General features: G+C 37.1%; 1 protein-coding gene across 6 annotated transcripts in view; it reads left to right on the top strand.

Annotated features, from left to right (window-relative positions):
* HMCN1 (hemicentin 1) overlaps window positions 1-27,154 on the top strand; it is a 190,985-nt gene that overhangs the window by 39,165 nt on the left and 124,666 nt on the right. For 5 of the 6 annotated variants that reach the window (XM_062606279.1, XM_062606283.1, XM_062606281.1 and 2 more), the window contains exons 5-11: window positions 10,719-10,890; window positions 12,529-12,635; window positions 17,052-17,172; window positions 17,726-17,989; window positions 18,255-18,399; window positions 22,176-22,297; window positions 25,683-25,958. In XM_062606279.1, the coding sequence (XP_062462263.1) occupies window positions 10,719-10,890; window positions 12,529-12,635; window positions 17,052-17,172; window positions 17,726-17,989; window positions 18,255-18,399; window positions 22,176-22,297; window positions 25,683-25,958 (1,207 nt within the window). The remainder of the gene's footprint in view (window positions 1-10,718; window positions 10,891-12,528; window positions 12,636-17,051; window positions 17,173-17,725; window positions 17,990-18,254; window positions 18,400-22,175; window positions 22,298-25,682; window positions 25,959-27,154) is intronic. The other variant, XM_062606280.1, reaches the window with a different exon arrangement.

Raw genomic sequence — 27,154 nt, 5'->3', positions numbered from 1 at the left:
GTGTGGACTCTGATCTACTTTTCTCTTCCTCCTTTTTCTATCTATTATATTGGGATGTAATTCTGTGAATTTTGTTTATGTTAGGGAAGTGTAAATTTCTGTATCTGAGCAGAACCTCATCAACTCCCCTCTGCCTACACCAGAAGGCTTCCAGGAGGACAGCCTTTAGAATAAGGAGCAGTTCTGTTCTCTGAGTAGTCCTGCAGCTTTACTGCTCTGAATAAGAGTGCAGTATTGGCTTTAAATGAACATTTTGTTAGCAAGGAAAGAATTACTAATGAGCCTGGACAAAAGTGGTCCTCACATCATGGACAGATAGGTGTGAGCTAGCATGTTTCCACTGTTCACAAAGTGACTGTGGTAACTTTTTAATTGAGGTTATTTTTTAATACTTTTAACAGCTCTGCTGACCTACTGGTAATCTTGATTGCTGACCCACAGCCTTAAATTACTATTTTCTTTGAAAATGCCAATGAATCTTAGAGGCAGAAATGAAATTTCAATAGTGCATGAGAAAATAATTTGAAGAGAGATGAAATTACATGTTATTTTTCTGGGGAGCTGGAATTGTTTATAAGCATTGTGAATATTTTTCCCTTGACTTCCTGGTATAAAGCAATAACTAGATGAGATTTTTTTTGTTAAAAAGTTACTTCAGTTTGTTCTTTTTTCTTTCTTTCCTGGAATTTGAACAATGAGAGATAACTTTGAACAAATGTTGGAGATAAATTGCAGTTTTCTACTGTTGTTGTCTAGAAATATTGAAGTTCTTATTGGGGATGTTATAAGGTATTGGCACTGATGATCAAAAGGAGGAACTTTCCAAAGGATTTATCCTCCAAAAGTTAGCCTGAGGAAAAGAGATTAGTTGCTGGAATTACGTAGTTCCTGACCTGCATTTTGCTCTTATTTGTGTATGAAGGGTAAAACATGTCTCTATGAGACTCTGTGAAATCCCTTTTTACAGAAGGGGTACTGCCAGTGGGAAATGCTCCTTGCCAGGATTGAAGTTTTAGGATAAAGTTTTTATTTGATTGCTCTGTTTTTGGGTGTTCAGAGGAGAAAGTGAGCAGAAAAAGCCACTTGTAGGTGGTAGGCAGCATCATGTTCTTAAGCGTTGCTCGCATGAACTGTGGTGTTGCTGCCTACCCCTGGCTTCTGAATTTCTTGGCACTTTCCTGTTTGCAAAAATACCAGCTTTTGCTTGAATGGTTAGTCTGTCTTTGAGTATGGTTTTAAGCAGAGGATTTCAGTAGCCACTTTCCCCTCCTGCCTGTCTCATCTTGTCATTCCCTTTGAGCAAATAATGGACTCCTCATCTGCAAGCTAGATGGCCTGTGGTCTGCACAAGAGCCAAAGGCTGATATTAAGAAGTGATGATAGCAGTAGGTGCTAATTCTCGCAGGGATTTTTGAGGGAGAAGGAGGAACACACTGTTCCATATAATTCTACCTGTTTTTTAGTGACCTGTAAGAGATTGCCTAGGTAAAAAACTCCTCTAAATCACTTTCAGAAGTCTTTCACAATAACTGCTGAACAATTTGCATTTAAAATTATTTCAGTCTTTTTTTTTGTGATCATGGATCTTACATAAAGCTGTATCTGGCATAAGGGACTGTGAAAATGAGTTGACTAAAACACTCATCCTAAACTCAGACCTTTGCTGCAGATTTCGGTTCTGGATCAGAAATCCTGCTTTCAAGCAGCATCTCCACCAATGAGTGGATGAAAATGAACAGGAGATGTGGTAATCTACATCAGCTGTTCATGCTATATCCTTCAGACAAGATTCAACAGAAACAAATCTTGTCCTCCTTTTTGTTTGATTAGTCAAAATGATGTAGAAAGGATGAAGTTTATAAATGCTAAAACATATTGACTGCTTTGGGCCTAGAGACAACTAATGCTGAATTGTAAATTAGGAAAGATCTATAAAGGCACTGACTAAATACCCTGCCAAACCAGTGTCTTGTTTTGTTAAAACAGTCTTGATTCCTCTACCCTAGAAAAACCCCAAACAAAGCTATTTTCAGTAATTTTTCAATAATTTCAATCTCATAAATTTTCAAACCATTGCTTTCATGCTTGCCCTTTGTGCTTTAAGTGGCGAATGAAGCAATATAAGCTACAAAGGAACACAATAAACAATACCTGATACTTATCCAATGCCTGTCTTATCAAGAAGACTAAGACAGCTTATTGCCTTTTTTTCACTTCTGGCAATATGATCTCAAATATTACAATTAACTTAGTCACTATTATTGTCAGTCGAGAAAGTTGTGCTGGGTTCGTTCCACCAAAGCATGTATTTATGAAGATATAAGTATCTTCATTTATTTGCTGAAGCTCTTCTAACAGTATGAGAGGAAGGTCATATTTTGACAAACTTGCCATTGTTTCTGTGCATTAGATTAATAGAACATTCTTAAAGTCCAAAACACGAGTTTTGTTTTGATTATATAAATCTTTCAGATTTTTTTTCCCCTTTATTTGGGATATCAGGTGTACCACTATCTTCAGGGGTAATTCTAGACTCAAAAACCATAATGGGTATCTAGTAGAGGCCAAATGTGTTTTCATCATATTTGGTAAAATCTGATTAATTATGTGATTCCAGGTCTGTAAGGGAAGAAGTGTATTTTGAAATCTGAGCCTTTAAAGGGGAAAGCTTTATGTTCAAATTTTACTTTCAAAGTACTTTTAAAAACTTGAGCATGCTCCTGTACTTAAATTCCAATTGAGTGGTCTTTGCTTAATAGTTTTTCAAGCTGCTCTGTAGTTTTGAGGTTTTTTTTTGTTTTTTTGGTTTTTTTTTTTAGCTTATTGAATTAGTTCTAAAACTAATGTCCTTCCATCCAAAAGAACTGTACCATTTTCATTTTGGCTCCAGTGTCTTGGAAAGGTAGTTATACTTGTTTTAGCAATGCATTTAAGTCCTGATCCTGAAAGGTGGTTTGTTTTTTTTTTTTAGAGTGAGATTTCCTTGCCTGTGGTGTGAGGTTGCAGAGGTTAAATTCTCAGGTTAGGAACAGAAGCTATATTTTCATAACCATATACAATTTAACTGTATCTTTCCAGAAAGCTCTAATTTTGACTTGATGTTATATGGCACCACACTTACTTATTCACCTCATAATAGAGTATTGTAAGGAAATTCCTGTAAATAATTCTGATGCCTAAAGGTTTGAACTGATGCCGTAATTGGTGTTAACATGAACAGTGATCATCATCAGAGTATGAATTTGGTACAGCTTAAAAACTGTGGAGATTAATTAGTCATTGGTTCACACCATGCCTCCAGGTAATTTTGATTGCTTGTGGTTAAAATGAGTCATTACTGTGTCTGATGAATTGTATGGATAAAGCTGGGAGTTCCCAAGAACTGAGAGTGAATACTAGTTTTCCATTTCTTCTAGTATTGAAACACTTACTTTATTTTTCTTATTCTAGCCTTCCTGCAGGAAGGGAAAATTTTCCCTAGGCTGCTTAAAAATGCAGCTTTCTTACTGATTTTTGAAATATGTAGAAATAGATGTTCCATATACAGAACATTGAGCTGAGGAGGATTGAGAGCATTGTGTTGGCTTTGGTGGAAAAAGGGATTTTGCAGAGAGACTTGAAAGGTGGATGAGACTAAGGGGTGGGGGACGGGGAAGAGTTTTGAATAGGTAAGAAGGAGATGGGGAGGGGACTGAAGACAGGGATAGGACAAGACTGGTAACAGAACATGTTAAAAAGAATGGTGCAAAAAGTTCATTCTTGAAAGTACAGAAGGTTAACGTCTGTAAGATCATGTGGATGTGAAATGGAATCCACTATCCTTCACACCCATGAATGCTTTGCTGTGAATGCAAGTCTCTAAAACCAAATGGAAAAGCATCCTATTTCTCCTGGCTGCTAATTCTCACAGAGAATGGCAACTTGGGAGTTATGCTGACAGAGTTTAGGTTAATGTTGGAGGTCTGTAGTATGTTATGAACTGAGCGTATGTTTGAGTGATGCTACATAAGGAAGCAATTGTGAATTTTATTTCACTTTGCTAAAAACTTAAAAGGCCCCTCCGCTGTTTTACAAGAATAACAGGAAAATGACAAAGCCAAAACCTCAAAATTACACCTTAGAAAAAAGGTTTCTTGCATAGTCCTGTTTCTTGCCTTTTCTTCTCCCACCATCCCAAACAGTCAGTATCCATTTTTGTAGGAAAATAAGGAATGGTTTCATGGGAGAGACAGCTGAATGCTGCCTTGGATAGTACACTTCTGCTCTGAAAATATGTACTATACAGTGAATGCCAAACAAGTAAGGAAAAAAAAAGTTACAGCTGTCCTTTCTCCATTTTGTATGAAACTTGGGTTTTCTGGAAAAAAAAGACTGTGATCATGTGCATAAGGACTGTCATGAACCAACCTCAAAAGGATGTTGTAAAGACCGTTGAAAGGAGGTGTGCTTAATCATTATGTTTTCCAACTTTGAGGAGCTTGAGATCCAACACTAAAAACAAGCTTTGTTTATGATTTATTTTCATGGTATAACTTTGACATGTACTGAATCATATTTTTATATGTGCATTTAAAAGCATTATTAAAATATTTTTCTCTTTGGGTGGAAGAGAAAAATAAGTATAGTAAGTGCATATACTTAAACAATGAAGCAGTTAACTTCAAATCCTGTTGCTTTGACTGTTGGAGAAATATTCTTGAGACCCAGAGTAAACAAATGGGAATAGAGACCATGCTCCATAGATTTTTCCAGGTTTCAGTATGCATTCCAAGAAATGACCTGACAGCAGGGCAGGTTGCTAGAACAAAATCTCTGGAGGAATGTTATAAATTATTTCTGTATTTGCCCTTCCCCCTCAAATAATATTAATCAAGTCACATTTTGGCAGAACAACAAAGCTGCTGTTGTTCTGGGGGCTTTCTGTAAGGGTCCCAATGGCAAAAAAAAAGAAAACCACCAAAAAAACAAACCACAACAATCTACTTCCAAACTAGTGTTACAACAGTATTGCAACCTCTGTGGAATGACAGAGTTGGGAAATGGATCTCCCAGAGTTGCCTATTGAACTTTGGGGAAAAATTTAACTATACAAGCAAGTTACTGCCAGACTTAAGACAGCTGGGTTATTCTGTTGCTTTGCGTTTTTATTTCTGAAATTAAAAAACTGTTAGAAACTGAAGTCAGGTTCTACTCTGAATTTAAGACTCTTCCTTTTTCTCAGTAGCTTCTACTTCTGCTATATAGTTGGCTTCACACCAAAGGTGTTCTTGCTTTCTTTTTTCTGAAATGATAGTTGCACAATGTAATTCTTCCCTGGGATGATGCGTTTTATTTTAAAGGAATTTTAGCTAGGGTTTACAGCATTTGCTGTCATACTTAAGTACTTGATTGCTTTATCTGTTCACATAACACTCCTGTGTGGTGTGGCTAATGTAACAACTTGGCAGTTATACAAAGTAATTGCACAAACTAAAAATACAAGAATGAAGACAAAACCCTTGTCAACTTATTCTGTACAATTATAGGAACTGAAAGGTTTAAAAATCATACTTTACTAGATCAATATGTATGTATACATAAATGTATATAAAAAGACATTTCCATATGCCTGAGGTCAGTCATAGTTGGCATAATGTGTGCTTGAGAGCCCATGCATAAAGCTTAGCGTTGGTTAGACTTCCCTCAAGATCTTGAGCCAGCCCCACTTGACTTACTGTGAATACAAAGTAAAAATATAAAATGTATATGTCTGCTCTTCAGAGCTTCATAGATTTCAAAAGCAAACTTGTTTTTTTTTGTTTTTCTTTTTTGAAGTAACAAATGGTAAGAGTTACAGAAGTAGGAGGTACTTCTTTTAGAATCTTGGCAGTGATTTGTTTTCATGTCCTCACTACTCAGCTGTTGGAATGAAAGAAAAAAGATCAAACTCTCAGTTGTATGCTCGGTGGAAGAGTTCAACCCTCTAACCACTACCTCCTTTGGAAAAATCCCTGACAGCTAGTCCCTGTCATCTTCCACTTTATGTGCCCTAAAAGACAAAGAAAGATAATAGAATTGTGTGTCATTAATACTGAAAGATAATCAGAACCAGAAGAACCTTATGATGCGCTTCAGGAGCACGCGTAGGAGTTCCCATTCTGTAAGATGCAGAGATAACAACCTATTATCCTTGAAATTTGTTATACACCTGAGATGAAACTATGGCAATACTTCTCTTTTAATTTTACATTTATTCCATTAGGTAAATTATCAAACTGTAGTAGGTGACCAAAAGGGTCTACAAGGCACTTGCATAGTGGAAGACTGTTTTCATTTATAACAAAAACCATCTTGGTGAAGATTTAAAACAGAGAAGTTTGACCTCAGTCTCTGTTCAGGACTCAGACTGGATCTTGGTAGATGTTCAAATACTTTTACATCCCCAGAATTTGTTTTCATTGCCTGCAAATTATCTAGTTCCAGCAGGGACCACAAAACAGTGTGTACTCAGTTGAAAATTCCCTTAATTCAAGCTCAGCTGGTTTAAATTGATCTGAAAATCCAAGACTGAGGTGTCTGTGGGTTTTTTGTGTGTCTGTTTTTATTTTTGTTGTTGGTTGTTTTTTTTTTTTTTAAGCAGTCATTTTGAAGCCTTCTGAAAGCAGATGGATATTAAAAATATCCTCACCTTGATTAAAAAAAGCCTGGTCACATACAGTGAATCCTATGCTTGATTGTCTCAGCAAAGAAACCAAAACCTAAAGAGCTGACTGCCTTCCACTCCCAGAAATGGCTGATGTGTGGTCACTGGGAACATGCCCAAGAGGTGCTCACAGTCTGTGTTTTGAAGAAAGGTGGCCCAGCAGAACTTGAAACCAGTCTTTTTATGCCAGATATGTTTCTTCTGTCCAAAGACCAGTAAACTTCCTTGAAAGAATCAGAGTAGAATCACATTTGCAAATATACTGGTTTCAGCAATGGATCTGTGAAGAGTTGGGGTGCAGCGTAGGCTCTTCTTTTCCTGACGCTATGTGAATTGGTGTTCATATTTTTGTGGTAGTGTTGTTTGAATTGACTTTATGGCTAACTGAAATGACTTTATTGTCATTGACAGGGGAAAGGAGTATATTGAATTTACATCACTTCCTTTAGTGAAAATTCCTTTTCTAATGTGAAAATGTTCTTTATTCTCCTGAAGTACATTAGACTGGTGTGCATCATTAAGTGTTGCCTGTGTTTTCAGGGATAGGCGACAGTAAAGCAGTTAGTTAAAGCCTCATATAATTAAGCTTTGAAATAAATGAGTGCTAGGAACAATTTCAATGGCTCAGCTCTCCTGTCTGCCAAAAAAGTATCTATCTGGGGCTCAAAAGTGTCTGTTTTGACAGACTTTTATTTTTTTTTCATTTGCTTGCTTGTTTGGAAATAAAAGGTTGGACACTTTCCACAGCCTCCCACGTTTGTAGAAGTAACATGGTCCTGCAGATTGAAATGAACTATGCTGTTTGAAAGTGAGATCTGTTTTAAAGGAGATCAGTAAGATGCAGTAGAGCAAGAGATGTAATTGGAGGAAAAAAAACCACAACAAAAACACACAGAAGTTTCAAAGCTGAAAAGACCTGTCTAAAATTCTTTTCCTGAAGATTTTTGTGGGATTTTGGTGTTTGTGGTTTAAGACATTTTCCCTCTCTTTGACGGGCTGTTTTCAATCCAGTTGCTTTTAATTATTCTATGAATCTTATGATCTGGCTTGCAGCATGTCCCCAGAAGCAAATAAGTAGGGGCAGTGAACTTTAGAAAGGAGAATGAGCAGTTGCAAGGAGGAAAGAGAAAGGAATTCTTTATGCTGCTTGCACCTCAGAAACAATTTCCATATTCCTGTGGAATGGTTTGTAAATTTTAGTAATGCTTACAGATTGATCTAAGTAGAATTGCATTTTCTTTCCATTGGTGTTTTCTAGCTTGTATTCACAGTGAAATAATGGTTTTAATAGAAAACGAAACAAGCGATAAAGAATGGTCATGAGGTTAAAGTATGGAAATGAACTAAGCTGCTGAAAGCTTAGATTTTCTAACTCTTTCCAAGCATGTGTAGTAAGCACAGAACTAGTCCATGACTGCTGGAATGTGTGGGTTGCCATCTCCACCTTGCCAATTGATGTGGTTGGTGGTTGCTGCTTAGGAAGAGTCATGTCAGACTGATGGTCAGGAGTTGCGGACGAGGTAGTGTTTACTGGAAGACCCCTAAAACATGTTAGGGGAGCTAAAACTGTTACCTGATTTTGTTGTTAAAACAAATGAACAAAACATCTGCAAACCAAAACCCCCTAAACCAAAAAGTGATTTGGAAATAACAGATCAGGGTGTTTTTCTTCTATCATATCTATGTTACACTGTCATTTTACCAAATTTTTATCCTGTTATCTTAACACTTCTGAGCTTAAGAAAGAATTTTGTATATAATTACCAATGTGATTCCAATTCCTGTAATGATGCTTTACCTTGTGACTTGATTTCATTAGGGACTGTAGTGATAGGACACGGGGTAATGGGCTAAATATTAAACAGGGGAAGTTTAGATTGGATATGAGGAAGAAATCCTTTACTGTAAGGGTGGAGAAGCACTGGAATGGGTTGCCCAGGGAAGCTGTGAGTGTTCAAGGCACAGTTGGGCAGAGCTTGGATGACATGGTTTAGTGTGAGGTGTCCCTGCCCATGGCAGGGGGGTTGGAACTAGATGCTCTAAAGGTCCTTTCCAACCCTAACTATTCTATGATTCATTTTGCTTAAGTTTCTTGAAATGACTTTCAGCTAGACTGGAAAATTCCTTTCTTCTGAAAATCCATATTTTACAATTAGTTTAAAAACTAATGGAGTTAAGATTCTGGAATAAAATGGAAACTTTTCCATATACCTAATACAAAAAAGTGTCATGCTCATTTCTATATATAGTGAGTAGAACAGATTGACATTTCTTTTGGAAGCATTTTTGGAACCAAATGTATAATTTCTAAAGGTAAAACTTAAAATTGGCTGGATCTTTCTGAAGCCTGTTGCAGGCTTGTCTAAAGTAAACACAGTTCCTGAATAGCTGGTGTCACTAGCTGTTGCAGAAACTGTATTTCTGTCATGGGTCATGTTACTTTGTGGATTTTGAGTAGTTAATAGTTAAATTTACTGTTACTTTTTTCTGTTCTTTTGAAAGCATGCCCAAGTACCTTGCTTGCTCAGACCCTTATGGAGAGGGCACACAGCTTTCTTGTTACATGGTCAATGCTGTTTCACTTCACATGGTTTGGGAGCATTCAGCACCTCTCAGGTTAGACATTACTGATAGGGGAGGACAATAATTTATGAAAATGTTCCCCCACCATTTCAAATGCATTTTGAATGATGCCTTTCACTTATTTAAACTTCTTTCACATTTGCACAAAGGTTGCTGAGCATTCATAGTATAACATATAACAAGTACACATTTATTTAAAACAGCCTAGAATCTAGTTTCTATCACAAAGCTATCTTACACAGAAACCTAGGGTATATCTCATTTTTAAATTAAGAAAGTGTGCAAATTATGCCCAACAAGCCAAGGAAAATGCTTTTCTGGTCTAGTGTGTTGAATGGGGTCCTAGAACTAAAGAGTTACTCTTAAGCCCTCTATTGCTGACAGGTGCCAGGTTAGTTTATTGTTGGTTTCCAAGCCTTGCCCACTGACCAGTTGAACTGGTGTAACAGAATGCTCCTTTAAAGGTGGTTAACTACTTTGACAGAACAGGTGTTTTTTTTCGGGGGGGGGGGGAGGGAGGTTTTGATTGCAGTGGGCTAGTCTTGACTAACACCTGAGCTTCCATTCAGCTGCTTGCTCACTCCCTGCAGCTGGGCAGGGAGAGAAAATAGGAAGCATGGGTGAGAAACCTTCCAGGTCAAGAAAAGACAGGGAAATAACTTACCTATCAACACTGAGGGCAAAACAAACTTGACTTAAGGAAAATTACTTTGTTGCCAATTGAAACAGATATTTAATTACTCATTCAGGTGGTGGGAAACAAACAAGTTTGAACACCTTTCTCTACCCTTTCCCAAGCTCAACTTCACTCCTTTGTTTTCTCTCGCAAAAGGTGATACAGACCTCTGCTTTTCCCCCCTTTCCTCTCCCCCATCTCCTCCCTTCATAATCATTGGTTGAAAAGTTTAAAGTTAAGGACTATAAATCTGTAAGGCACACATTGTTCCCCTATACTCTGACCTGCATGATGTGCCTAATAGTAATTAGTATTAGGTGTTTGGGGGGCGTGGGGTGGAAATTGAAAAAGTCCATAGATGGAAATTAGTCAGTACATATGAATAAGGGAGCTTTCCTTCTTGCTTCAGGTGATTAGTAGTTAGCTGGCAACCACAAATATGCATAGATTCGTACCCCTAATTCCTTTTTAAAAGTGTACACTTGAGTGTTGTATAGAGGTGTATCCAGGTCTATATCTGTATTCCTTTAAACATCATGCTGATTGTGGCTTCAAGTAGTATCTTCTATTAAAAGATACATTACTATGTTTGCCCAGGTTGATGTGGTAGCTGCATGTCATAAGACAGTAGGATCATAGGTGGAAGTAGTGATCTTCTATTATAATAGAAGTTAACATGGAATCTCTAGAAGACAGTAGAGACAGTATGTCAACAGAAAATATTTCAACAGCAAATACTGTTGATGGCATAATAATAACTGTTGTTTTTTCTTCTAGGTATTAAAATGGGTTGAAGAAGCTGTTCAAGCCTCCAAAGTGCATCTCTTGTCTACAGACCATTTGACAATGGCTGTAAATACTTGGCAGATCCCTTTTGATCCAAGTCTGAAAGAGGTTACAGTGTCCTTGAGTGGTCCTTCTCCAGCAATTGAAATTCATGATCCATTAGGTGAAGTATTTTATACCATCTTTTGTAATAACAAAAAGAGGTGAATGAAAAAAAAAACATATCTCTACTTCCTCCAATAGGGAAACATTCTAAAATACTTCCACATTCTGAAAACCAGTATCAATGTTTCAGGATATTTTAAATTTTGTTTTATTTTGAAAATATAGGATCTTTGGATATTTGCACTACTGACATTTAAGTTAATCCAGAAGTTCCAGTTCTTTGACTTGGAGGAAACTGGAAATCTCCCTGTTCTGACCACTTCCTTTCAGCTCCATCTACGTTCTTATTGTTTGTCCTTGTATTCCAAATTTCTGAACACTTTTGTTTTTCATGTATTTATGTAGTCACTGAACCATCGTTTAAGGGTTATACATGATGGTTGTGTTTTATGTGCTGAAAGGTAAACTGAGCTCTAGATTCTTTGAACCCTGGTTTGATTAAACCCTGACTTGTGTCTATCTTTAGCTGAACCATGTGTGAGAATGCAATGGCAGAATTGGATATTAATTTGTAATTGAAGGCATTTTTTTTTTAACAAATCTACTGTTTGTTGCTATGTTGATGCTTTAGGAACGTGGAACTGGAAATAAATTCAGATGGTACTTTATCTTCTCTGAATGGCTGTTGGCTAAGGTTATAGCTTAAATTTTGTTATCTTTGAAATATTTTATGCATTAAATGAGTTTCCTGCAATATAGCCTGGTCTGCTCTCCACTGAAGCATTCTTGTTTGTTTTCAGGAAAGAAATTTGCTTATGCTGTGTCTCTTCAAACCATGATAATGCACAATCCTGGGTGCAACTGTCAAGCTTAGCTGAAGTTGACCCCATCTGTATGTTTTCCTTAGCTGAAGTTGACACCTTATCTATGTGTTTTCCTTTCTTATTGGTCAGCTCCATGCACATAAATCCATAGTTTCACTGAAGTTAGTTGGGGCATATCTAAAAAGGCCTTAAAAATTGATGATGGGACATCCCATTCTCAACTTCAGCTTTCCCTTTAGTGCTGATGGTACTTTATAGTTAGCCTTGAGGGAGAAAAATGCCTCTATAGAGAACCAGTTCCTGCACACAAACATCCTATATTTGTATGTACAGGTCTATGTATAAAGTGTGGTGCAGTATGAAAATTTACACTCTTTAATGAATGTCTAACAGGCTGCTAATTCCCTGTGAAGATTTTCTATGTATTCCTTCTTTTAGTCACAGGCTTATGCCCCTCTGCCGGGAGAACCTGGCTTGTCAGTATTTTTACTGTGGAATTTATCTTGCTTGAAATAAGCCTAGAGGGTGGAAGAGTAAGTGGGCTGGCTGTGAGGTTAGGGCAAGTCTAAGATATCCTTCAGGGGAGTTTGCTTCTGTGCTACCTTTTTTTCACTGAAAGTGGAATATTTTCTGTGAATAAGACAAGTTATTTTTCTTACAGCTGGGTTTCCCACAGCTCTGTATTGCTGCAGGCTGTATCAATTTTCCCAAGTGAATGAAAAGAGTGAAAATGAATAAGCATTTTTAGTATTTTAGCAAAGTATTACAGGGAATTTTGACTGTTGTAAATTGTCATTCACTGCTAGTCAAGTACAGAACAATAATACTGTAGTTACTCCCTGTTTTTTTGGTTTGTTTTTTTTTTTTTTTAGGCAAGGAGATCAGTAAAGGATCAGGACTAAATGAACTGTTAAATATCCACAACTCTGCAAAGGTCGTAAATGTCAAAGATCCAGAGCCTGGAACATGGACAATTAAGGTAAAATTATTGCAGAAATCATGTATAACTTGTCCTATATCTTTAAAGAGGTTGTATACTGATCGACGTTTAACACAGATATTTATCTATAAGTTTGTTTTATAACAAATATCCTTTCTGACCTGTATGTTGTGACTTAATTAGAAGGCAGTAGTACACAACCCTTATCAACATAGTAACATATTAGATGTTACTATCTTACATCAAATTCTTGGGCCATTCTTTCATTCGAATGGCAAGAAGATGAAGTGAGTATCAAAATTCTGGACTCTTGTGCAGAGGGATTGGGCACCTTGGTAGGGTCTTTGCTGTGTGTAACATGTTTGGAAGATGGGGAGAGGGAGATGATGTGCACTTTTCAGGCCAGAGATTACATTAGTAGGTTCTTAAAGTCAATAAATATACATTCAATTTGAAATCCATATCAGTAAAGTATTTAAATACTACAGTATGGTAAATAAACTTGTTCTTGTGAGTTATCTTGGCACAGAGTGTTGCAGAATGCACCCTAAAGGAATTGGAAATGTTAAGAAGTTAAGATCAAAATGATCAGCAGCTATACCCAGCAAGAAAGAATCATGAACTCTGCTGAAATGATCTTGAAACTGACTGTAGTGACCCCCAGATTAAGCTCCCTATGTGGAAGGTTGCTACTCCTACAATGGCATGTAAGAAAATTCCTTGAGTTTTGCTGAAGGATCCTTACACTGGTCGCTATTAATATGTACTGAAAGAGATGAAGAGCAATCATACCTGCTGGTTGTGACAGTTGTAGCAATCAACCAGCTCCTGGCTAATGGTAGATTAACACACTTGCTTCTGAAATGAACGAACAAAATATCTTAGTAAGAAAAGGGCCACTTGGAACTATGGTTCTAGAGGATTTTCTCTGGGTGGCAGTGCGCTCAAATGTTTGCTTTTGGACACAAGTGAGTGCTGTATCATGGTTGTGAGGCATGTGGTAAAAACGTGTAAAGGCAATAACCTCCAAAAGCGCTTATGACCTGCTGCTACACAAAAGAGTGTGGGGCTATGAGCTGAAGCCAGTGTAGCTAATAACTTTACCATTCATAGATCAGTAAATGTATGCATAAAACAGGTGTAAGTCAGGAACAGAAAGTGGATTGTTTAGACTACCCTTAACCCTAATTTAGCAGAGATTCAAGTTAATACAGTTTAGCAAGCCAAAAACTTGCATACCTGAAACCATAACAGGAAAAAGGGATGAGCAAGAGCACTCTTGTTATAATATAGTAAATTCTGAGGCACCCTAAAATCTGTGCAAGGCTTAACTGTTTATGTAGAAATCACACTTTTTGACTATGTTTTGTGGACAAATTATCTTCAAACAAATGCAGTTGAATCTTGTAGGGGGCAGCATGTTGTGACACAGATGCTTAGGGTGGGGGAGAGGAAGGAATGCATAATGAACTACAAGTTTTCATGTAATCTTTTCAACTCTTGTGTGACTGTGACCTAAATTGACTCATGCTTTGTCTTATTGTTAAATAGTTTTTTACGTAGGTAAAACAACATGATCCCAGCTTTCTTAAATTGATGTGGAAAAAAATCATGCTAGTATAGGTCCCTTCCAACTGCACTATTCTATTCTAGAAGTGTAAATACTATAGCATCATTTTTGAGGAGGAAGTCCAACTGTGTAAAGTACCTTCATAGCCACATTCACAATAGGGTATACTGAATGGATACATGCTGCATAGGGCTGTGTCCATGACATAAGCACAGAGGGAATTTGAAAATGACTATTAATTCAAATACAGCACTGTAGGGACCTATTGATACTGTTGCAGAACTGGAGCTAGAAAGCAAGTTGAGCACAGCAACTCTATGGAGAGTTGTTCGAATATCTGACAATGCTTCTAGGACCAGAAATGCTGAAAAGTCTGGTCCAGAGGTAGCCTGGTGGTCTAGTAACGTCAGACATATTGGGAACTGAGAGAAGTTTGCCTACAGTCAGTTCCTTAGTATTCAACTGCATAGCTTGTTGGAGTCATTTAGGTTAAGCATGCAATCCAGCAAACATTCAGTGCCCTGAAGAACAGAGAAAAAGAGTGCAGAAAAATCAAAAGCCCAGTGTGATCTCTTTCTGGCCCTGCATGGCTGTTGCTAAGCCGAGACCTCTTTGGATGTGAGCTGAGCCATGTGGAACTACTTGTGTATGCCTGCATTGTGTTGCCCAAATTTCTGGATTTCAGTAATTGCTGGAAGAGGAGCTTGTCACTCTTTTAGGCTCAATGTGTAATACCTTTCAGTGCTAATAGTGTCTTCAAAAGCTGGGCCTGGCACTCACCATGGTGCAAACTGCCAAGTGGCTCAGCTGGAATCAGGCCAGCATGCTCAGCTAGATGCAAACCAGTCCTGGCTAAAGCATCAGGCTGCTCCTGCAGTGAGGGCCTTTAATGTTTTTGTTTTTCTAAAATCAGCATAATGCTGTCTCCAGTTCTGCAGAGAATAAGGTATTCAAATGTAAGTGTTCTGGGTTAAAAAACCGCCCAAAAACCAGTATGGCAAACAGTTGAATTATTGTAATTATGATAACTTCTATGAGTAAACCAGGTCTTAATTAGGCTTGTGTAAAGAGCTTATATAGAAATTTGTCACTGGAAGTGCAAGAAATTATCATTCTAGTATGATAACAAATCATGGTGAGCTAAACAGCATTAGCCACTGCTAAATCAACTGGAGAATTATAAGTCCAAGGAGATTCTACCATAATTCACAAGCAAGTGTTGGTGTTATTTCAATGTTCAGTGAGTTCTTTAAATCACAGCTTTGAGTAATATAAAATGCATAGTATGCAGTCCGATTGCCTCCTGTGCTGCTCTAGTTGCCTTGAGGTATTAGAATTATGAGGACATCAAATATGGGCATGTATTTTATAACTAAGATTTCCTTCCAGGTTTCTTCATTACAGATTTTTTTCTGAGGTGAAAGGCTAGCCAAATAGAAGCAAATAGAGGCTGTTTTAATCAGGTAGACATCAATTTGTCATACTGTCTAAATGGCTGTTCCTAGAGAGCTTGTTACAGGAAATAACTGTTTAATATTCATATGCAGCTGTATCAGAGGCAGTTACTAAACTGAAGAAATTGTGTATTTGAGAATTGATCAGATAATACTCTTTAGACATATAAAGTTCAGTGGAATTATTTCATTTTAATACTGATTTTCTTTCACATTGCAAATCTTGTGTGCTGTATCATCTCCCTGGACAAAGTTTCTGTGTAGGTTCTAATGCAGATTTGATCTTGGAATAATATAGCTTAGCTATCAATCTTCACAGCCTCTTGATTCTTACTACACTTCCCCCTTCACACCCTCCATTCCCCCCTGCTTTGAAATTGTCCATGGTTTTGTCATTGTTAAGTCTGTAAAAATCTAACTCGTGCTCAGTGCAGTGCAGCAGTGGTGGGTTTTTTTTTTGGGTGGTGGCTGTGTTTGTTTTGGCTTCTCCCCTCCCCAACACTCTAAGGGTCCCTGTGCACTCCTGGCAAGTAGCAGCTGTCCTTTTTCTTTTTCAGCACTGAATGCTAGAAAGTAACATAAAGTGCAATAATTGTAAAATTGAGGACTTGCATAAAAGCAACTGTACCCTCAAACAACATAAAGCTCAAACAACATAAGCTAAGCCTTTTCAAGAGTGGGTGGACAGGTGGGTGTTGTTTGTGATTATTCCACATACACCTCCCTCCCAACCCAACCATTAAACCAGAATGATGACCTGGAGGTGGAGAGTAGAGATAAGAAGTACTTATGTATCCTGTGCTTTCCAATTGAGACCTTGGCTGCGAAAGAAATGAATCATTAATATACAGTATTGATTGAGGCTGGTCTCTATTCGCCCCTTTTTTCATGAGATGCAGTGCCTATGGTGTCTGCACATCCCTCATGGATAAAATCAGCTTTGTGTATGTTTAAAAAGGGAGCTTACTAATAAGTGAAAAGGTAAGATAATTTATTTCCAGTACTAAGATAATTTATTTATATATATTATCAACAAAAATTTTACACTAATTTTTCTATTGACTTAGGTTTTACTTACTGTTTCATAGTATACTTCATAATGGTCAACGTCCTAACTTCTATGTAGTCTCCCATTACAGTAGCAGACATGTGACAAGTGGTTGTTGCTCTTGTGTATTTGTGGTGTGATTTATCCCTGAGACAAATAGCATCTTTTTGCTGACACTACAATTGTAGGGTCCAGTAACTAAAACTTTAATAAAGGCATTTTTACTTACAACGTTTGACATAAGCCTCCTTCCTATCTTTTTGTTTTGTTTTTTTTTAATGAAAGCTGACTTCTATCTACTGAACTCAGTGGCTGAATCAGAAACTCTGCAACTCCTGAAACGCTGATTATGCACATGGTCTTTTGATCTGTTGCTTTTTCAGACCTCGAGCAGTGGAAGGCACTCTGTTCGGATCACAGGTCTCAGCACTATTGACTTTCGAGCTGGGTTTTCTAGAAAGCCAACATTAGACTTCAAAAATACATCCAGCAGGCCAGTGCAAGGTTTGTTTCCATTTTAGTCCATGGTAAACAATATACATTTTTGGGCCCACAAAGTGAAGTAGAACTCTGTAATGGTCTCTCTGGTGAACTTTAAATTTGGGATTGCTGTTGGTTGGTGCTTGGGACTTGACTATGAGAGCACAGCCAACATTCCTGTTTTATCATACGAAGGTATAACTTTCTATTAGCTTTTTTTTTCCCCTACAAAAATCTGGGTATTTTTACCTATGAAATGCTTCCAAATTGCCACACTGTTTCTCTTACTTTTGGAGCTTCAGAAAAAGTCTTTGGCTCTGAGGCACAGAGATGAGTTAATAAAGAGGCTGCTATTTCAGAAACACCTGTTGAAAATCAGTAATTTAAACCCTAATCAGTGTTGTGTCTCTTGATAGCTAATAAGCAGAGCACAGCTTAGTTTTTTGCTGCTTAGTATGTAAGAGCTGAAGCTGAATGGCGAATTCATGGGGTAGTGAGCCATACATATGGAATTTAACTCTTCATTTTTAATTATTTTTTTTTTAGCACTTAAAATAGCATGTTTCTGTTTTTCTAGGGATTCCAACCTTCGTGCTGCTAAATACCACTGGGATCTTTCTTCCAGCTAGAGTAGACAGACTGGAACTTCTGAGTATTACAGGGGAACTTCTTAAGACCTTGCCTGTGAAATACTATCCTGACAGAAAGCCCTATGGATTGTGGAATATTTCTGACTTCATTCCACCAGATGAAGCCTTTTTTGTTAAAATAATGGGCTATGACAAGAATGATTATCTTTTTCAGAGAGTTTCAAGTGTTTCATTTTCTAGTATAACTCCTGGTAAGAGATTTTAGCCTGTCTTGAATTTGTATTTCTCATATCTAAATCAGTTAAAATTGGTATCTAGTATTTTTTTTTTTCAGACATACCAGTACTTCCTGTGCTGTTTCCTTAAAGTGTTCTATCTCTACATTGTGATGGAAAGCTAATGATATTTAGTAGCTATAACTCAGTCAAAACCTGAATTTTCCTTTAATAAAAGGAAAAGATACAATATACATTAATAACTACCAATAATCTTTTGGGGAATATTTTCTTTCTTCAGATGCTCCAAAAGTTACAATGCCCGCCAAGACTCCAGGGTATTATTTACAACCAGGGTCTGTTCCTTGCCATGTAGAAAGCCTTATACCTTTTACTCAGCGTTTTACTAAAAGTGGAGTAAAACTAGGAGTCGATCAGTTCTTTAAGTAAGTATTGATTTTTCTTTTTTTTTCTTTTTTCCCCAATGATGTTTTATTTCTGATTTATAGTCTATCATGTCCATTTATTATTTACTGTTATATACTGCTTATATCCTGTTATTTCCATTCTGTTATTTCTGCTGATATTCATTATGGAGGATGTATATATGCATGTTTCAGGAGGGTGTCACTACATATTGATGATGAGAACGTATGGTTCTAGCCAAAAATCCCTCTCTAATGTGTATTCTTAAATTGTGATAAACTGTAATTTATATCTATATTTCTTAAAACTTTTGTAAAGTAGCATGGTAGCTAGTTTTGTTGGTGTTTTGTTTTTTTTCTCTTTGAAGCACACCACCACCCCCACCCCCCCCGATGCACAGATGATTATGTAACATACATTCTAGCATTCAGTAGCAGGCATATGACTACCAAAATAAATATATTGAGACACTCCTTTGTACACTGGCAATGTGAAATACTGCAGCTTTTTTAATTATTGTTTTTAATGAGGTGTCATTTATATTTAGTCATTCCCAGCACACACTTAAGCAATAACTGTTTCCATTTTATAGTTATCAAAGCATCTACTTTTATTCCTTGCTTTTCACATATCTGGCACCTTTATGATTATGCTGCTTTTTTCATTTTTGTATTGTAGACCAGGTGAATGAACAGATTATCCAAGTTATTTTAACAAAACATATCTCAAGCCAAGTATTATTGATAGCATTTAAATAGGCTCTAATTTGCCTTGTCTGTGTTTTGTTAGTATTGAAGTTCCATACAGGACTTGTCCAGCTTATTAGTTTAATGCAGATTTGAGCTGTATTATTGAGTTTGAGTTTTGGTGGCAAGATGTCGTCTTCACTCAATTTTTTAATTTTCTTTTCTAATACATATTCAAGAAGTAAATGGTTTGTATGTTGAGTATCATTGCTCTGTCTTGACAGTTGACTATGTGAAAATACCATTCAGATGAATATTTATTGTGTCCTTGAAGTGAACATACCCAGAATTTGCTGTGCTTTTTTTTTCTATTCTGATTTCAGAGTTACCGTGAGCTGTAGTAATAATTGCTAATTTTAAATGGTAACATGTGTAGGAAAAAAATTCTCTAAAATTGCAGCAGCTTTGTTTTTCTAGATTTCTGCATCCTGTGATGGTCTAGTAAGAAAATTTGGATGTCGATTAACATCCTAGTGCATTTCTGAGAAGTCTGATTTAGGTGACCCAAACCAGTAGTAAGCATTGCATTCCAGTGAGAAACCAGCAGGAACTGAGCACTAATATGTCTTTAATATCCATGGATTTTAAAATGCATTGTAAATGGCAGATCACACCCACCTTGCAGAGGTCAGAATCAGAAAAATAGTGTATGAAATTCTGACAAGAAAGAGCAATCCATGTAGTTAATTAAAATAATAACTATAAAAATAATTAGAAAACCCCACTCTGAATCAACAGATATTTGTGGTTGTTAGTCGAGTCCAGTATCCGCTTTACTAAACCATGAAGGACATATTCCTCCAAACTATGTGTTAACTAGTGCAGTACAAGTGAATGTGATGTTTTAGTTCAATCATCTGAGCCACAGCCTGCTGCTGGTACCCTCCCAGGTGAAAATGTGATATGGAGTTTGGTGGTTTATGGTGACAAAGAGATGAAGTTAGCTATGACATGAACGTCACTGTGCTCTCTGCCAGTGTTTATACAGCTACTAATAGAATCATAGTTAGGGTTGGAAAGGACCTTAAGGTCATCTAATTCCAACCCCCCTGCCATGGGCAGGGACGCTTCACACTAAACCATGTCCCCCAAAGCTTTGTCCAATCTGGCCTTGGACAAATAGCTAGGATGCAACTTGTCTAAGGGGGCATGTTTGTATTTTCCAAACCGACTAGGTAAACACCTTGATCAGTAAATTGCATATATTTTAAAGTGATCTGGGTAAATAAAAGACTTTGCTGCTGAGTTGTCCCAATAATAAATGTTACAAAGAGCTGTGTGCAGTTGCTGCTTTTTAGAGTCAGTGGCACAGTGTGCAGCAAATGCCCTGAGGTGTGTGTTTGTCATTGCTGCCATCGTTGCATCAAAATTGTATATCTGTTTTCTAATAGACAACTGCAGGTCTCTGTTTGCCAGGCTTTTCCACTGGACACATTTCCTTTCGTGCTTCTATTCTCAAGGCTTCCACATTAGACATCTGGTGTATAGCAAAAGTCAGGAATGAAGAATAGGATTACATAACTTAATTTTTAATACACATTCCACGAAAAAGAAATTTCTTTCTTTTTACTTGGAAGAAACATTACTTTAATCTTTAGTGTTGGCAGTTATTGCCATATCCATTTGCCATCACTGCACTGTAAGAAGTCATAGATTTGATTTATGATATATTATGTTATCTAGGGTAAGTGTGAAGTAAGAGAGAATAAGTAGGAAGCTATTTAAGGTCACTACATAATGTTTTCATTCATGGTATAGCTGGATTGTCTGTCTTATGGTGCTACAGCATTGAACTTTCATGCATATTCTCTTTCTCTTGTTCTTTTTATACCCTTTACGGATTTGATTTATCTATCTATTCAGACAAACAAAAGAGACTTAAATAGTTCACTAATTCTGTGTTTTCCCATAATGAAGCAATCACTTGCCAAAGCTATCACGGCTATTTTTGTTCTCATCAGTTTTGTTTGTTTATATGCCATAGCAACAGGCCACACGGGGTGCTGGGACACTGCAGAACAACCACTGTTTTTCTCATTTATGCCATTATCTGTGTGTCTGTTTCACCACTAGTTGTATAATGTGTGGGTTTGAATCTTGAGAACCTGTAAGAGCATTTGTTTTTAAGCACTTGTAACCATCAGTCAATGTAGTTATACTTTTATCTTCTTGACTTTGACATTGTATGTGGTACATGGTGGTATTGCCTACCAGCTTGGCCTTGCAGTGTTATATAGAAAAGCTGCAAGTATTTACATATATTCCTGTTATACTTTCTTGCTCATGTTTCTTCCTAATTTTCTGTCTTGAATTCATCAATTCTGTGTTGTGCTGTTTCTGTTTGTATGACTAGACAATCATTGTGCAGAGTATTAGATGACCGTAATTACTGCTGGTAGTTAATTTCGGGGATGCAGCCGGCAGAACACCAGTCAGAGTCATCTTCATATGGATACTTCACAATTTTTTGGATTGTAAATGTTTGTGATGGAGGTAGTCCCTGCAGTTTATAAAGTACAGAAATCTCTCTTGATGTAGTCACCTTGTAAGAGGGTAGATGCTTCCCTCTCCACTGTATGTACCTAATAGTAGATTTACATATGGGGGAAAGCAGATTGTATCTGGTAGAGGATCAGTCTCCTTTATGTGTAGCCACTATATGTACCTCCGAGCTTCAGAAACTCAAGGATGAACCCTTGTTACCCTTACTAGTAAGAGCCACTGGTTTAGTACCACATACTGGCTCTAGGTAGGAACTTGTTGGTATTAAGGAAAAGTATTTTCTCAAGTAGTAAAATAACAAGTATGAGCAGCTGAGTGGCTGCAGTTGCAGTGGTTTTAGTTATTGTGTGATAACAGTTGACATATGTCAAAGGCATGTTTGTAGATATGAATGTAAGACATTCTGCAAAAACCTTTCTTAATACTTCTATACATTGTTAAGCTGTTTATGTCGTGAAAATCTCCTGTGTCTATAGTCAGGGAACCAGGTTCTCGTACTTTTTGATCCTTTCAGGAACTTAGTGATTATGCCTTTCTTTTTCCTCCAGAGAATCATCTAGTATGAGTTGGGAAATTGCCAAGGTCTCCTTGTCTGATGAAGGTTTTTATGAATGTATGGCAACTAGCAGTGCAGGAACTGGACGTGCACAGACATTTTTGGATGTATCAGGTGGGTAGTAGTCCATCCTTCTACACTGAAGTACATTGTGCTGGAATACTTAACAGAGAGCAATGTCACTGAATAAGATACATTTCCAATTCAGAGTATATTTCTAATTAAATTGTATTTAATAAAACATATGTTAGTATGTTTAATATTTTCTCACCCATGTACACAAGTATGCCGATTGTTTATTCAGCCTGTTTTAAATATTCCCTTGCGTATGTTTTGATTAATTCCCACTATCAGTTGGACTAGATATTGCTTGTAAAGAAGAAATTGAAATCTCAGATCTCAATTATTTTCACTTCTATTTCAAGCTGTAGCAATTATTCATTTACTTTATTGTATGTATTGTCTGATAGATGAATAATTACTGAAGTTGCATTCAAATCTGGTGTATTTTTTAAAAACACAATTCACTAAATTATTGGAAATCTCATATCTATTACCTTGAATTTTTAAAAAGTGAATAATTACAATGGAGGTATAATTAAATGAGGAATAAACTGGGCTAATCAGGACAAATATTTTGAATAAATTATAATATTTAGCTGCTAGCCTTAAAATGGCTAGCAGTCATTATCTATCCAATAGGTAATTTTTATTAACTTTCTTAAAAATTTATTTTAAAATGTTCCTAACTTCATAAAAATCTCAATTTAAAGGACAATTACTTATAAATTTGGTCATCCATTTAGTGTGAATTAGTGTGCCTTCTATGTTAAAGCAGTTTCAAAGCATAAAGCACTGATAGTTCACTTGTTAAGGGAGAGGTAATTTTTATTATGTAAGTTAATGACCTGTTCAGACTCGGAGTGCTAACAAATTATTCCCTAGCAATTATTACTGAAAGTTAGCTGTGGCAAGAGAATCATTCCTGAAAAGTGAATAGTGTCATCCTGATTAAGTTTTGAACATAAAAAGTTGGAGTGGGAGGAAGGGAGAGAGTTGGCCTTCTGTGAATGCAAGTGGAGAGCTAAACTGCTTGTGTACCTGTCAGTCTGACCACTGGGAAACATGGATGCCGACTTACTGCCTGCAGCTTATGATGTTGGGAGTTTTAATTGCAGATCTGCTAGAAATGTTTCCCAAATTAAAACAACAGGCTTTACTTCACAAAGTTAATCCTTTTCTCTGTCAGAGGAATTTAGTTTAATTAACTGTAAACCAAGCCACATTGCAAACACAGGTGGAGAAAACCTAAAACCAGACATGGTCTTGAACTGCTCCAGCAGACACTAGTGGTCTTCTGCAGGAAGATGACTTGCAGCAAAAATTAAGAGGAAAATCATGTTTCTGCATGTGGGTGGGTGGATGAAAACCTTGTCCGTTACTATAGCAAATTTTGTCACTTAAGTTTTCACAGTTGCAATATGGTCTTGGGGAAAGGGAAAAATAATTTGTTTTGAGAAAAAGATCTGTTTTGTATAGCCTTCTGTTTGTTGATCAGACATCTGTCATGCAGAAGTGTAAACTATTGCTCTTGACTAGGGAAAATGGTGGAGCTGAGTCAGTTAATTTAGTGGCAGTGAGGATAGTAGAGCTCAGAATGACTGCTTGAATTCAGCCTTGAGGTTTTATATAATGGCTTGAAGTCTTGCATTTTATCTCCTCTAGTAGCTAATTCAGGTTAGTTAACCCGTATTATGAAGCACAGAATCATAAAACAATTTAGGGTGGAGGGACCTTTAGAAGATACCTAGTCTAACTCACAGCTCAAAGCAGAAATAATTTCTGAGCTTGATTCCATTTCTCAGGAATCTCTCAAATCAAACCCAAAGGGGAGAGATAAATTTGAGAAGAGTCATGTAAAGTACTCAAGTAGAATGGAACAGTAACGTCACTAATGTCCTAGCTCTAAAGACCCACTTTATATTTGGGCTACAAAAACACTTTAGGTGGACAGTATTCCTATATGCTTGTTTCAAATCATGCTTTGGAGGACAAGAAATCTTATATATGCCCCAGAAATTGTGGGCACGGAAGACTCTTGGTCTTGAAGTTACAACCATCTTCCTCCTCACAGAGGGATCAGAAAGAGAATGCAAACTTTTTTCATGTGATATTGGTAGCCCTTGAAAGTCAAGAGTGATGAGGGGAAAAATTTGATAGAGCACTGAGAGATTGACTGAGATTGCCTCACAATGTAAACATGAGCAATTACGTCTATTTTGCGCCTTGCAGAGGATTAATGTGAGGGATTTGCTTTGAAATCCTTGTGTACAAATATTTGGAAGAAAATTACATGAAATGTCTGCTTTCAGCAAAGTAAACAGTCTTTTCAAGTATTCTTAGCTTGTCCATGTAGCAGACAATATATCACAGATAATCCATTTTGTCAACTGCTGTGTGAAAGGTATTGGAACTGTATCAACATTTCCTAGTTGCTGGAAAAACAAACACTTGAGTTTGACTTCATCCTACTAATATTAAGTCTTTAAAATGCCAAATGGCTTGTTAGCTTGTCCAGGGACCTTAACTGAAGTGCCAGTAAAGAAGTGCTGTAAATTCAGCTTAGAGTTTGGTTGCGGGTTTGCTATGTCTGTGCACTACTGTGGTAAGAGACTGCTGTAGCCTAAAAGATGTCATGCACAACCACAGAGTGATTTTTAGTTCAGGGGATTTTAGTCCTGTACTGCCTTAATCTCTCTCCAAGTTTCTTTAAGTAATTTGGTGGTATGCTTATGGAAAGCATTAGATTTGTCTTTTCTCCCAAACCAAAACCTGAAGGGCAAGGGAGAAAGTCCATTCTCAGTAAACAGGTGTAGCTTTTCTTCACTCTCCTCTGCATGTGTTGAAATGCAGTTTCAGTTCTAAGGGTGACTACTGTTAAGGACTGTGTGCTATAGGGAAGCAGAGCTGCACACCCAGCATGCATAGTGCCAGAACAATTTGTTATTATGCAGAGACCTAGCTCAATAATGATGCTTAGAGCAGCTGTTAACTTGGTTTTATTGTTACTATTAGAAGAGCTTGGTAGTAATGCGATAATTCTTTTTTTTCATACTCAAACCTGCAAAAATCTAGTGTGTGTTTAGCTCAGATTCCACCATGTGTGGTCACACCTCAGAGATCAGACTCTGGGACCTGGTGGTGGTTATTTTTCATCTGATGTGATACAGTTTTGACCTAAATCAGGTGTATTCTTATAATGTCAGCTCCTGTAAGGTAGCTTAGCATCAGGGAATGAGGATGCTGCCCTGGTTCTGTTTCATGGCTTCAGCAATATGAAATAAAAGTCAACATTAAGCCAATTTTTTTTTAATCTCTTTTATCCACCCCACCCCACCCCCCATAATGTACTTGAGGTATCAAGAATCCACAAATGAAGCAAAGGTTCTCAAATCTTTTTCTCTTACAACTTGGTCTTTATTCTTTTCTTCCTACACAGAGCCTCCACCTGTGATTCAGGTTCCTAACAACATTACGGTTGTCCCTGGTGAAGGAGCTATCTTGACCTGCCTAACTTTAAGCACAGTGCGTTACAATCTTACCTGGCAGAGAAATGGCAGGGATGCAAGACTGAAGGAACCCCTGCGAATAAGGATGTTGAGTAACTTGTCTTTAGAGGTGAAGACTGTAAAGCTCATGGATGCTGGCGAGTACCGATGCATTGCTTCTAACGAGGGTGGATCTACCACAGCATCAATTTTCCTTACAGTGCAAGGTAACAAGGAAACTGCATGTTAAATATACTCTGTCATGGTTTATATTTTATTTGCAGTGTGAGCTGTCCTCTTAGTAACTATTGATAAAACCACTTGGAGACTGACAGAACATTACCTAGTTCTTCACTGTTTGAAAATGGCAGTGGGAGTCACCAAACAGCACTAGTGCTTATTTTGTAAGACTGCTTTATGTTGTGTGTGTCTCATCTGTGATTTTATCCTCCTTTAACTGTAATTCAACTGCTGTACAAGTGAATGGAGCCTGAAGTAGTTTTGTTGTTAGTGTCTCTTTCAGAGTAGAACACAGAAGTACCTATGCATGCATGCACACACACACCCCACTCTCCAATATCTACAGTCTGTTTCTAAGTAGAGAAAACTTACAGGCTGGCTAGGTGGATTTTTAAGGTTCTTCCCCCCAGTGAAACTGCAACTATAGTTACGTGTGTGTAACTAAATTGGTAAAAGTTTCTGTATAAATCTTTATAACAGAATAATACTTCTAAGTGCTTCTATGCAATATGTTATTGTATCTGGTTTATAATGATGATGTATGAAGAGCTAATCACAATTTTATGAAGGACTAGTTTTTATGAATCCAAGGACTTTAAAAATATGTCAAAACTGCAAAAGGCAGTGTGCTTGAGACCAAACAAGGTTTAGACTGGAGCAGTTGCTGCATACCAGGAAGAAACTGAAAAAAAAAGTATATATGCAGTAATTTTTCTTAGAGCAGATCTGTTTACAATTTGAAAGTACTGCAGGTTTTTCTCTTTGCCTTGGTCAGGTGGAGATTTGAACCTTTGTTTCCTTATTACCTGTCTGTGGGTAAGAAGAAACTAAACTTAATGTTTTTGAAAATAAGAAAAACCCTATTCTGTTCACTTGAATGTGACTGACAGGATATTTGCTTGCTGATGATATTGGGTTATGTTCTGTGGGTAGCTTCATTAACTTTGCTGCTGTAATTCTAGTACTTTGTTAACTGAAAAACAGAATTGTGGAAAAAAGAAACATTCAATGAGATTGCTTGGCTTTAAGTCCTCCAAAACAGAGAAAGGTCAAAAGTGGAGTTAGAGCACTTACTAACAGGATGTATTTTTTCTTACAGGAAAAGCATGTTGGTTTACCAAGGTGGAATAAGTATGTGTGCAATCAGTTATGTAGAACCTATTACAAAATATGGCAAGAATAA

This window comes from Pezoporus occidentalis, unplaced genomic scaffold (genome assembly GCF_034315485.1).
Source record: "Pezoporus occidentalis ecotype Australia unplaced genomic scaffold, CSIRO_AGI_Poc_V1 ctg95, whole genome shotgun sequence".
In the NCBI taxonomy this organism is placed as follows: domain Eukaryota; kingdom Metazoa; phylum Chordata; class Aves; order Psittaciformes; family Psittacidae; genus Pezoporus; species Pezoporus occidentalis.
This window is presented reverse-complemented; position numbering and strand designations above follow the sequence as displayed.